Source organism: Eucalyptus grandis, chromosome 3 (assembly GCF_016545825.1).
Source record: "Eucalyptus grandis isolate ANBG69807.140 chromosome 3, ASM1654582v1, whole genome shotgun sequence".
In the NCBI taxonomy this organism is placed as follows: Eukaryota; Viridiplantae; Streptophyta; class Magnoliopsida; order Myrtales; family Myrtaceae; genus Eucalyptus; species Eucalyptus grandis.
In genome coordinates this window covers 47,312,242-47,326,104 of record NC_052614.1, presented here as the reverse complement: position 1 = coordinate 47,326,104, position 13,863 = coordinate 47,312,242, and the positions used below count along the sequence as shown (strand labels likewise).

Here is a 13,863-nt window from a genome sequence, read left to right as displayed (position 1 = left end):
TATTAAAAAGGTCATTGATGGACTAACACATTTTCATACTCTCTTTTGTTTTTACTTTACCCTCTCCCACCATCATATCTTCCTAAATAATTACAAAAAACATTAATCCTATAAATATTATAATAATGCAGATTGCTTAGCGCGTTTATTATGAAAGTCACTAATGATCTAACCCGTTTTCGTGTACCGTCTCTTTTGTTATTTCTTTACCTTTTCCCTCCATCCACAATCAAGTGAGGTCTATGAGCTCAAAACGTGGAATTGGAGAAGTGCAAATTCGAATTTGTGTTCCAACTGGTGGACATTAACCGAGTTTGGCTTTATAACTGTGAGGAATCAATCCTCGTTTTTCAATATTTTGGCTATTCAATTCATTGCAAATTTATGTTAAGTGAATCTGAATATTGCAAAAAAGCTTCGTAAACTGTAAATAAGTACTTTCTAAACGCCACATATCTTCTTTTTCAGTAATTGAATTAAGTAAATTGAATTAAGTAAACCTTTGTGTACGGTGTGACGCACGTACTTAACACAATAAGCTATAATAAAACTGGGTTAATACCCTAAAAATTCTAAATTGATACATGTGTAACAAATTTATCTAAAATTAATCTTTTGACCATGAAAAATCATAAACTTGTGGGAAAATTCCAAATAAGGACTTGGAGTGAATCTATTTTCTCAAATAAATACCCAAAGTGAACTTTATGTCATATAAGGACCCGAAGTGGACCCATTGTTTCAAATAAGGACTCGAAGTGAATTTTGTGTTAAATAAAGACCCGAAGTGATCAAGTTAATTTCTATTGAGGACCTTAGTTCGCCGGCAAACATTTTTCGGCGATTAAAATTGAGGCAATTTTGTTAGAAATTTGTGATCGGAAAAAAAGGAAAAATTCTAAATGAATTAAGTTTAGGTTATTCATTTAGATGTTTATGTTTTCTTCTTTCTTCTCCCCCACTGCTCCTCAACCAAATCGCTACCCGGTCATCATCGCGACTCGATTCTCGTCACTCCTCACCTTGCTCGACTGTGGAGAATTTGGGTTTCCGCAAACAAATAAAGAAGCATATGGTTTTCTTCTTATTTTTGAATTTGTGCCTCAACCAGCGGAGAATTTGGGTCTTCGAATTTGCGGACGATGGGTACAAGGAAGGGGAGAACTTTGGTCTTTGACTTTGTAGATGATGGGTACAAGGAACGGGGAGACCATAGAAAACCTAGGGTTTTTTTTTTTTCTGTTTTAGGATTTGTTAATTTTATCTTTTTTTTTTACAAAATTGCCCAAACTTTGGTCATCGAAATGTCACATGCTTGATTCAACTTCGGGCGAATATTTGGCTAAGCGAAGCTCGGGTTCTTATTTGGAATTGATTCTACCACTTCTAGGGTCCTTATTTGAGACAATGGGTCCACTTTAAGTTTTTATTTGACACAAAGTTCATTTCGGGTCCTTATTTGAGAAATTTGAACAACTTCGGGTCCTTATTTGGAATTTTCCCTAAACTGGTACACCTGTGACAAATTTACCTCAAACTAATCATCAAACACCCCAAACTAGTATACTTGTGATAAATTTATTTCAAACTAATTTATTTGACCTCCACAAACCCTAAAATTGTACATTTGTGACAAATATACCCTCCGTTAAATTGAATAAATATCACAAAAAACTGCAAAAAATTGTATAACCGTGACAAACGGATAGTAAAATACTAAATTAGTATACTAGTTAACTGTCACATGTCATTCAACTTAGTAATTTGATAGTAAAATTTAAAGGTAAATTTGTCAATTTATCACGAGTGTATCGGTTTGGGGGTAAATATAATACTAGTTTAGGATTTTTTGTGGTAAAAAAATTAGTTTATAATATATTTGTCATTAGTGTACCGGTTTGGGGTTTTTTAAGTTATTAACCCAATAAAATTATACTCATTTTAAAATAACAATTCATTAAAAGTCATTGCATATCATGTGTTTTGTTTTCGTAATTTATTGTTAATACTTCCGAAATGCAGAGTCCGAAGCAATGAACCTACAGCAGCTGCAAGAGAAAAATATAAGCGAAGAATAATCAGTTCCCAACTCACGTTGTACGTAAAGGCATTAATTTAATCAATAAATAAAAAATCGTTGCTTGAAAACTTCTACTAATTCCCCCCAAAAAAAAAAGTTCCATCTTTAAATATGAGGGGCTCAGTCCTCAAATACCATAACCATGACAAAGACTTTGTGACTTCTTTATCGTAAAAAGCCTCATGTTAATAATCAATGAAAGAAACATTATACGTGAATTAAAAACACGGTGTATATATGATAATTTACACTATTATTCTTAATGAATATTAAATTATTTAAGCTCTATTTGCTTTCGTAGAAAATGATGTTCAATTATATCGTTTACAAAAATGAATAATTAGAAAAATATTTTTATCATACACAAAAATGATTAGATATAAATAATTATTGATAATGAAAATATTTTTCATTGACTAATTATTTCAAGTAACAAAAACCGATCATTTTTAAAAAAGAATTTTCAAATTATTCTTTTTGTGAAACAAAAGAAGCATTAATTATATATTGAATTTAATACTGCATAACTCATGAGGTCCACTTGGCTATATAACAAAAATGTGATCGATAAATATGGTCTATGATAATTTGTTAGGATCTAATATTGAAACAAGAATATCTACCCATATGATTAAAAGATTCATTGATTAACATTTAGTGAGAACTCAACGAAAGTTTCACTATCGATAACAATTTATATGTAAACATTGCCATGAATAATGAGTATTTTTTGTTCATATAATTTTTATAAGTGATAAAAACGGTCATTTTTTTATAAATATATTTATAAAATTATTTATTTATGTGAAATAAAGAGAGCCTTAAGTGAAAATTTGAATTTTCTTCATGTTTCCAACTTTATTAGAATGGGGATCACTTTATAGACCCAATACATTGTTTCGATTTAGTTAAATCTCTTTATTGATATAAAGGGTGTCCTTTTATAAAACCAAATATATTTTTAATCCAATTAATTATTTTTATGTTTTCTAAGGAAAATTCCCTAAAAAGCTTTAAAATTTAGCTCCAGTCCCAATTCTACCCCAATTTTTTTTTTTGTCTTAGGAAAAATCCCAAACTTTAGGTTTAGTCTCAAATCTACCCCAAATCTCTTTTTGATCTTAAAAAAACTCTAAAATTTAAGTTCAATCCCAAATCTATCTCGAATTTTGTTTTGTTTAAAAAAATCTTCAACTTTTAATCTATTCTCAAATCTGTCTAGTTTCGACTTAATGTGGCTTTTCTAAATCGATAATAAATAAACATCAATAATGTGGCTTGGAAAATTTTCTTCAAAATAAAATTGTTCTAGGGTTTAAAAATTAAAAATGACTAACCACGACTTTTGGATAGAGTGCTAATGAGGCAAATTTAGGACTATATTAAAAATTGATGAATTTCTTTTCAATAAAAAATTTGGGATAGATTTGGAATTTGACCTAAAATTTAAAATTTTTCTGACGGGGCAAATTGAGATTTTTTTTTAAGACAAAAAAAGTTCAAGATAAATTTAGGACTAATATTAAAATTTGGGATTTTTCCTGAAATAAAAAGTTCTAGGTATAATTAAGGTTAGACCTAAAATTTGAGTTTTTTCTTTTTTAAATTTATGGAATTAACCCTCTGTTCTTTCATCCTTATCCTCTGCGTGTCTATGGCCCACTGCCACTCTCTTTTTCTTGTCCTCGTGATCGGGACATCTCTCCCTTCACTCGGTACTCACGCGCCACACACTCATCAGCGTGCGGAGCACGCACCCACGCACGCGCGTTACCCAAATGTTATGCTTCCTTGCAGATTGGGGTCCAAGAAAAGTCATTGAAAAGAGGATCCGCGATGACTAAATTAGATCAACAAGTTTTCAACTATCAGTACCACCAATTTTGGACTTTCAGCCTCCATAATCCTAACTTTCAGACTAAAGTCCTTTAAGAATGGTTGTTGAACACCCCCAAAATTTTCCGATGGACTTTGAGCTTCGAGTGACTTTAAAAATGCCGAATTAAACACACCCTAGTAAAGAAAATGGAAAAGAGAACCTGCCAGCATGCTTCTAGCTGGTAATCATATTCTTCACTAACTAAATTAAGAAAAATTGAGTTCTCTCTCTTTTCATATGGCAACGTTTGATCCGATTTAATAATATCACAAAGTTCCCTTGCTGGTGCATGTTAATATATCTAATGATGATGATATGTGTGTTAATTGATTGAATTAATTAAATTTAATTAATTTTCTTGCGGGACATTACTTGAAAACGCGATGATTTTGTAGAAATTTTCTTTTGTCTCACCAATAACTCATAACAACAATGAACAGTTGCAATAAAATACAACTCCCATAGTTATTTATTTATTTTTTCATTATTAATTCAATTTTTTTAGTGAATAAAAAAAATTTATGTAATAAAGTGGAGAAATAAAAAGAAAATTCAAAATTCCACTAAACGTTAAAAAGAGTTCCCTATCGCCTTGAAAAAACGCGGTGGTTTGATCGCCATGGATCTTTCTTATCGGACTTTTCTTGGACCCAATCTACAAGCGAGTAGAACATTCAAGTGAGCTGAATATTTAAGCGAATCACGCGCGTGGGTGTGTTGCTCCCAGCGTATGCGAGCAAAGATGTCAAGTCACGGGGATCAGTATAAAAAGAAGTCACGGGGATCAGTATAAAAAGAAATATACTTATGTAACCGCCTTTAATTAGTTATAAAATTAATAGCATGCTGAGCAAAAAAAAATTAAAGTGAATTTTTTTTTTTAAATTTATGACTCATAATATGTTATTACTTTTATGGGGTCTCGAAAATTTTTATGCTACTAAAGCCCGTGCTCTTGTACTTAACATTTCTCTTTTTTCACACGTTAATGTCTCCGTGGGAATACTTCGCACTCGAGCTGTTGTGTTCACGCTTACATGAAGAAATAACTTCATGGCATCTTCCCAGCAAGGAGAGGAGACAAAAGGACGGAAGAGGGTGAAGGAAGGTATGATAATTTAGAAAAGGTATGGTATTTAAACTGATCAGTATATTAATGCCACAAGTATGTTAAGTTCCTGGATAGCATCGTGCAATTATCGATGTCAAAAAGGAATTAGAGGAACTGACTTTGTGGCCTGGACTCACAGAAAGGAGACTACAGAAATTCAGTTGTGGTGCTTAGAAGAAGACGCAAGCAATCGCAATTGATTATGCAAGCCAATTCATGAAGCTCGATGAGGACGCCATTACCTTTGCATAATCTTCAAAAATATATATTAGATTGAATTGATCATTTTGTTTTGCTTGTAAAATGATGGATGTAGACTTACTTCTGCAGTTTATTATTCACCACGCAAGCAAGTCTTTTTTATTTATATATTTTGCCTAAGGGATTTTATAGACTCTGAATCTTTCTGAATATATAGACACCCGACGGGCCGACGCACCTTTCTTCTCTACAAAACATCTATTTACTAGTAAATAGAGCAAAGGTCTATTAAGGAAGTGAAAGCGGGGAGATAGGGTTAGAAAGAGACTATAGGATCTACTTGAAAGATTACAAGTTGTGGTCAAGAGACCCCAACTTCACTGCCAAAATTGTGCAAGTCGAAGAATAAAATTCTTCTAATCCCCAACTCAACACTGAAAAATAAGATTCGACTGGAAAATGATCCTAATGAAAGCTCCGTTTGTTTTGCGGAAAATGAATGATTTGAAATGTATTTCTTAAAAACGATCATTTGTATCGCTTACAAAAATAAATGAACAAAATATATTTTTATCATTCATAAAAAATATTTAGACATCGATAATGAAAACATTTTTTATGGACTAATTATTTCAAGTAATACAAACGATTTTTATAAACTCATTCATTTTTCATGAAACAAATGGAGCTAAAGATATATTGGTTTGTGTTGGCTTGCTGACTAGCAAAATGGGCTTTTTGGCAATAATAGGACGCCATTAATATCCTCCATTACAGTAATATCAGCAGAACTTGATTTATACACGGAGGATCCAATTTAATTGAACGAACTTGTGAGGAATACGATCTGTTTATTGCATCCTCTTCGGGGAGTACATGACAATTTTCCCTCACGTTGCCCAAGCACTTGGCGGGTGCACAGAAGTCAATGGTCTTGGTCAAGTGTAAAATGTAAAATATATTGTCGTCTAATATCTATCGACCTCCTGTGTCTCTGCGAGGGAAAGCACCATAGACAGCGAGAGAGAGAGAGAGAGAGCAGAGTGAGCAAGCGATGGCTTCGACAGCAACGATACTGGCTGAGGTAAATCCGTCTCTCCCGATGTCTTCAATTTGGTTCGTGGCGTTGTTTATTTTGCTGGGATTTGTATTATTCTTTGGAACTTCTTTGACATGAACACGATGGAATCGGTCCTCTGCTTGTAGTTCGACCCCATAAATGCTCAATATCATCTGGAATTTTGCAAATCTTCTTTGACATGAACGATTGAACCACTGAATGTTAGAAATCACGAGGTCCCATCGAAAGTCCAAGCTCTATTGGGCCTGTTAAGTAGTGTTTTGCTTTCTCCTAAAATTTAAAATATTATTTAACTTCCAGAAAATTACGGAAGTGTAATACAGATTGTTGTCTAATGTCTATAGACCTCTTGTGCCACTGCAAGTGAAAGCGCAAGAGAGAGCGAGCAAGCAGTGCCTTCGATGGCGACTATACTGGCTGTGGTGATTCTGTCCAAGGGAATGGCTTTGGCTTCGGCTTCGGCTTCGGCTTCGGCTTTGGCTTGGGCTTGGGCTTGGTGTTGGTGTTGGTACGCAGCGTCTCTAATCTTTTGCCGAGGAATTGCTTTTGAAGCTGTGGCTGCTGGGAGAAGAGACTCGGTTAGTTTTCTCTGCATCTTTTAGATCTGTATTATTTTTTAGAACAACTTTGACATGGATACAGTATAACCGGTCCTCTGCTTCTAGTTCGACCCCGCATATGCTAAACATCGTCACGAAATTTACAAATCTTCTTTGACGTGAACGATTGAACTACTGAACGTTCAAAGTCACGAGATCCTGTCAAAACTCCAAGCACTAATGACGTTGTAAATTGGGCTTGTTAAATAATGTTTCGCTTTCCCCTAAAATTTGAGATATCATTTAAGTTTGAGAAAATTATGAAAAGATCAAATGTGAATTCGCACACCGACATTTGATTGTCAAGAAAGTTCCGAGAATTTTGAATTTAAAAAAAATATCAAAATGCGTGCGTCGCAAAATATAGTTACTGAGGCCGCTTGCTGTCTTAGGTTCCTCTTCGTGGGAACCATAAAACTTTGGTTTTTTTATTATATTTTTTTCTGTTTGGCCAGAAGCATAAGGTTAATCTGAAACACTATGTTTACTTTGTGAAGCTGTTTAGTTTTCTTGATTTGACAGGAATCATCTTCATCTTCGTCATCTAGAATCAATTATGAAGTGTTCTTGAGTTTTAGAGGTACAGATACTCGCAAAGGATTTACGGGTCACCTTTACAGCAACTTGATAGATGCAGGGATTCGCGTCTTTAAAGATGATGAAAATCTCCGTGGTGGAGAAGAGATCAAGTCGCAGCTAATAGAAGTGATCAAGGGGTCGAAGATCTCGATAGCCATCTTCTCCAAGGATTATGCTTCCAGTAAAAGTTGTCTCATGGAAGTGGTACAAATGTGGGAGTGCAGAGTCTTCGCTGAACAGACTATTATCCCGATCTTCTATGATATTAGTCCCTACGATGTAAAACACCAGGCTGGAGATTTTGCAACGTCCTTCGATCAACATGAGAGGGGTGAAGACGCAGAAACCATCAAAAAATGGAAGAATGTGCTTCGAAAGATCGGGGAATTAAAAGGATATTATCTGGCGGAGATCGACAACGGGTAATTCCTTCACTTCTGGTTTCTATTTTCTTTCCTAGATAGGGGGAAAAAAGGTATAGGTTGATGTGAAAATGAACACGAACCTTCTCCAAAAAATATTATATGTAATCATGGCGATTATGATGCATGCTCGAGAGATCTTTAAGGTTATTCTTCTGATATTCATATCATTTAACAAGTTAAAGTGCTATATGTCTATTGAATGACCAGTGACTAGATTAAAGTGGCCATTTGAAAATGTCTTGACTTAGGACATAGCTGCGAGTTAGACCATCCGACCTGGTCTCCCATGCTTCGTTCGTTCCCCCACGGCATTTGAAAATGACCCGAGAGAACTTTTGTTTTGCAGATAGCATGACATCAATGTCAAAATTGCTATATGCATGAAAGGGAAATAGACCATGCTTTAAAACTTGCTCTCCATTTTTATTGGAGATTCCCCCTGCCCTGTTGGTTGGTTTAATTTTTGTCGGTTCATTCCCCACTTGATTTTTGTCTACTTATTTTATATGTGTGTATTGACTTTGTTGTCATCCCGTGCTTCATCACTTACGTTTGAAGGGATGAGTCCCGGCTCCTAAAAAGAGTTCGTAGACGTGTCAGGCAGGTGTTGAAGAAGGATGACAAAGCTGTAACCGACAAACTAGTCGGAATTGATCCTCATGTTCAAGTGATGATGAGAAAGCTTGGTGTTGTCTACAGCCATGGACAAGCGATCGAAGTATGTGGCAAAGACGTACGAGTCGTTGGAATATGCGGAATGCCGGGTGTTGGAAAGACCACACTTGCAAAGGTTGTCTTCAACAAGATGCATATATTGTTTAAGCAATGTAGCTTCCTTGAAGGTATTAATTTGCACAGCATCTTGTCTTCACAAGAAAAGTTAATTGCTGACCTTCAAAAAGAACCTGCACAACTTAAATCATCTGATGAAGGTGTTCAAGTTATACCAAATCAATTTAGGAACATGAAGGTTCTTATTGTCCTTGACGATGTGCGTCGGGTTGAAGAACTTAAAGCATTAGCTGGGGAAGTTGGATGGTTTGGTCCGGGAAGTAGAATCATTGTGACCACAGACTCATTAAATATTGTTAAAAAATTTTACAACAGAGCGATTGAAGAACATGAGCTTACACCAATGGAACAAGGCAGTGCTCTTCAACTCTTTCGTAAGCATGCTTTTCAAGGGTGTTCTTCCCAAGAAGTCCGTGAGTATGACTCCTTGTCCATATCCATCGTCAAAGCTTTGGGAGGGCTTCCTTTGGCCATTGTGCTTTGGGCTTCAAATTTACGCCACGAAAAGAAGAAAATATGGAAAGAGACCTTGGAACTTTTAAAAAAAAACCAAGGAGATGACGTAGAAGCTGCCTTTAAGGTCAGCTACAACTCCTTAGAAGGTACTACAAAGAAGATATTTCTCGACATAGCATGTTTTTTTATTGGAAAGGATGAACGAATTCCCTTTTACATGTGGGATGCTTGTTGTTACTATCCTTGTAGAGGGATAAAACAACTTCGTGATAAGCATTTGTTGGAAGATGGAGAAAATAATGAATTGAGAATGCACAATCTCTTAAGAGACTTTGGCAGGAAGCTCGTCCAGAAGAAAGCTCCTCATGAGCGCTGCAGGATTTGGGTCCACAGTGATGCACTTAAAATTCTACAAAATCGTTGGGTAAGTTTTCAAAGCCTCTAGAATTTTTTTTTTAGTGGGTTACGAAAGCGTTCAGATAAACCTTCCATTCCCATCAACAAAAACTTACTTTTCTTTATTCATTGTTGGAGGGAAAAGGTAGGGATTTGTTCTTAACACGATTTAGAATACGTAGTGGATACCCACTGATCTTGAAAATTTGATTTGTCGCATTTCATTAAAAGGAGTAAGAATTAAGTTCTCAACTTACTCAAACGATTTTCCCCAATTGAGACTTGTCAGGGTACTGGAAGTGTCGAGGGCATTGATCTCACAGTTGAAGAAGGTTCAACCGTCTGTTTTACATATGAAGAAACTCACCAAATGTCGAATTTGAGGTACCTCAGATTGTACCCGGCTAAAATCCAGGGAAATACGAAGAATCTTCTTCCGAATTTAAGGTGGCTTGATTGGAGAGAGTGCCATTCGATTCGTGAGCTATGTAATGCGCATTTGGAGGAGTTAGTCATTCTCGATCTGTCTGGGAGTCCGGTCGCCAGAGATTCACAAATCTGGAGTCGTTTTGAGGGGGTATGGCTGACATTTGGTTTTTAAATCTTGTGTTAAAATGAAAGGTACGGGCAAGTAAAAATTGATATCTTCTTTTGCACGTTGCAGGAGAAGAAGTTGAAAGTCTTGAACCTCCAAGGATGTGTTCGGTTACCTGCTTCGTTGAATTTTCAAGCTCCAATCAATTTGGAGATATTGATTCTGGAAGATTGTACTTGGTTATCTGAAATCGGGCCATTCATTAGAAAGCTGAAGAACTTGAGTTCCTTAAACTTGAGAAAGTGCAGCCTAGTCAAGAAGTTGCCCCAAGAATTGCGCTGCATGAAATCTTTGAAGGAACTTCTGGTTGATGGAACTGGCATAAAAGAAATTCAAATCGAGAGTGGTTCTTGGAAGAAACTTAAAAAACTTAGTGCTTGTGGCTGTACACAGTTGGAATCTATATCCCCAATTGGCCACCTAGAGAAACTCAAATGTCTTGCTCTGGATGGTGCTAAAATTGCTGGGCTTCCAGATACTTTTGAATTCCCCCAGAATCTTCGGAGACTTTCTTTAAGGGAGTGTCGGATGGTGGAAAACTTCCACCTTCCATCGGGGACCTGAAGATGCTGGAGTTTTTGGACCTTTCACACACTAAAATTGAAGAACTACCACCGTCAGTCAAGGAATTGAGAAATTTGAAGACGCTAAAGATGGAAGCACTCCCCTACGAAAATTTCCTGAAGACATTGTGAACTTAGAGAAACTGGAAGAGATAGATTTTTCTCACTGCACAAATTTGGAGGGCCAAGTTCGATGTGATAATTCAGGATTATCCTCTTTGAGAATTTTGAGATTATCGTCATCCATTGTGGCTGGGCTGCCTCAAAACATTTGGCGCCTCTCTCGCCTCCAAACCCTTGACATACTGGAATGCGACCGACTTCAAGTACTACCAGAGTTGCCCTCCAGTTTACAGAGTCTTCGCTGGGGATCCCCAAAATTGACAGTCCCCGACTTGTCATATCTGACAAATCTAAAAGAGCTACTTTTGAAAGATGTTCAGCATCCAACAGGGGGATTATTGAATCTAGAGACACCAAAGGCACTAGATATTGGGTGGATCACGAGATTAACAAGTCTAGAGACCTTGGAATTGTCCCTTTCAAACGTCACCAATCTCCCCGGGAAAGTTAGCGCCCTTACTCAGCTCCAGGAACTCACTTTATCCTACATGAAGGAGCTAGACCTCACGCAACTTCCCTTGACCCCAAATTTGTCAACTCTCTGTGTCAAACACTGCAAGATTCAAAACCCAAAATTTTCTAGTCTGAAATATCTGTCAAAACTAGAACTAGACGACTGCGATTTAGCTAAGATCGACGGTCTTGAAAATTTAAAGCGTTTGGAAATCCTGAAAATTTTGGAGTGCAGAAGTATAACAAAACTTGATGGGCTTGAAAACATAGTAAGTCTACGGAATGTGCAAGTTTGGTGGACTCCTCAAGTCGTTCTACCAGAAAAATTATCTGCACTGGTTGAACTCGACAGATGCGATTATTAGGCTATACGTCCGTAATTTGCATTCTCCTCGGTCAGTGAATAGATGGTCTCTGTCCTATACGAACTACTATTGTACTTTCAAGTCTTCGACAGGCATCTCCTTTATAAGAAGCTGGAGGGCGGCCTCTCTAAGGTACATGCTCGAATTCTGTTTAGAATTTTTTTTTACTTGAAACAAAGTTGGATTTATCATTTCCGTAAATTCCTTTTGTGTTTTAGAATTCTTTTTTACTTGAAACAAAGTTGGATTTATCATTTCCATAAATTCCTTTTGTGTATAGGGCATTGGATCTGTGCAGGGCCACAAAATACCCGTGGCAAAGTCTTCTTGTCCCGCAATTGGTGATGGAATCAAGAACCTCGCATCATAACCATTGCTGAAGGTAGTGATTCCACTCGAATTGCTGCATATTTTGTTGGTGTTATGTTTACACTGTTTTCATAAAGGGCAATTCCATTTCCCCGGCATCTATGGCTGCTTACTGACATAGTGAGGCCATATTCACAGAGAAATCAGATAAAGGTACGATTTTCCGAAACACCATTTACTGTTAGTTGGAGTCTGTAGGACGCATGCAGAAGCCGTCCACAGCCACTCAGCTCTTCGATCACGATGAGAAAGAGAAGACGAAGAAGAAAAACAAGATCCAGCATTCATGGGCAACGTTGCGAGGACTCGCGGACGTGAGCCACCACCAGCCTTTACTTTCTTTCAGCTCCGCTGGTGAGATTCGTCCTCATCACCGCCTTGAAGTTTTGCTTTTATTCGTTTCAGTTGATCAAGTCATCGGTTCCCGGATCTCCTCCAGGAGTTTTTTTATAGGATGGCGATGCGAAATGGATTTGACGGAGATCTAATTAGAAGGAACGACAAGAGAGTGCGCTCGTGATCGTGAAATTGAGTAGGATGATTGCGATGTTGAGAGAGAGATAGAGATGCGTCTTTGAATTGATCTGCTGCTTCGGAAAGGATACTTTTCAACCATCGTTCTCTTCTCCTCTTCTAATTCGATTTCCTTCCCTCGCATCTCTGGATATCATGGTGATGGGAAACAGGCCCTGTATCCATCTAATTTTTAATAGTAACAAAACATAGATAACAGAGCTTTTTGTCGAGCCACATCTTAATTTTTCTTCTGCTTCTCCTCCACATTACTAAGAAATACATATTCATTGAAAATGGTAAAATTATTGCAATAATTTTAAGAATTAAAGGTTCCTAATTTTTTTGGTCATTGAGTCATTAATGATGATTTTTTTTAAGAACCGATCGAATCTGTAATTGGCGATTTGTTGCAATTAATGTGGTTTTATTTTTTTGGTCAAACAATTAATATTGTTGATTAGCATGTACAAATTGCTGTACACGTTACGATCAATTTCGACTTCTATTATATTTAATATAAATAATTAATGCAATACATTTCGCTTGAATAAATGTATTCTAATCCACCTACATTCTTTCCCGTCGCTATTGTCGCAACAATCCTTCCTTTCTGATGATTTAGATGATTTTTTTGGCATCTTTTAATTTCTATGTATAAACTGGTAGGTATTACTCAGTTGGGGTCTCTGCCCGGTCCCCACCGGTTCAACAGCCCTTTACCACAGAATTAGCATATATTTTTAATTGATAATTGCTTTCATTTATCATCTTTTATATAGTGCTTTTGTACGATAAATGAGGTGGGATTGTTATTTGAGGAGCCAAGTCGAATAACATAGTTACATAGTGGTTGGGAGAAGACAAAATGGCTCTTGAACTGCGATTTCTAAGTATTTTTATTTTCCTCTTTGACATTAAGATGTAACATATTATCACTTGACGCTTCATATGTGTAAACTTATATTTCCGTACACTTAGCTTTGTCCTTTATATTAAGTTCCATTTGTTTTCTAGAAAATGAATGATTTGAAAAATGTTTTCCTAAAAATGATCATTTAAATAACTTGAAATAATTAGCTAATATATAATATTTTCAAATCATTCATTTTTTGTGAAATAAACACGATCTAACATTGAAATAGATCTATATCAGTGTATTTTTGGATCCCGTAGCAAGTTTCTCATTGCCTTCATCCTTTAGGTTAATAAAAGTTATATTCTATGGAAGAGTATCATAGAATGGTTACAATTGAATAAATGATCTAAAAGATTGTTTTTTT

The 13,863-nt window shown here is 36.2% G+C and overlaps 1 protein-coding gene across 2 annotated transcripts; it reads left to right on the top strand.

The window, feature by feature from the left end:
• Positions 1 to 6,294: 6,294 nt before the first annotated feature.
• LOC104439794 (TMV resistance protein N) lies at positions 6,295 to 12,761 on the top strand. 2 transcript variants are annotated; one of them, XM_039308795.1, is made up of 9 exons: positions 6,295 to 6,355; positions 6,697 to 6,930; positions 7,474 to 7,952; positions 8,514 to 9,627; positions 9,889 to 10,176; positions 10,264 to 11,830; positions 11,979 to 12,080; positions 12,206 to 12,421; positions 12,507 to 12,761. In XM_039308795.1, exons 1-6 carry the CDS (start codon positions 6,326 to 6,328, stop codon positions 10,756 to 10,758), a joined length of 2,640 nt encoding a protein of 879 aa, XP_039164729.1. In that variant the 5' UTR covers positions 6,295 to 6,325; the 3' UTR covers positions 10,759 to 11,830; positions 11,979 to 12,080; positions 12,206 to 12,421; positions 12,507 to 12,761. The 2 variants fall into 2 exon arrangements, with proteins under 2 accessions (XP_039164729.1, XP_039164728.1); XM_039308794.1 differs by having other exon boundaries at positions 12,206 to 12,761.
• The last annotated feature ends 1,102 nt before the right edge of the window (positions 12,762 to 13,863 follow it).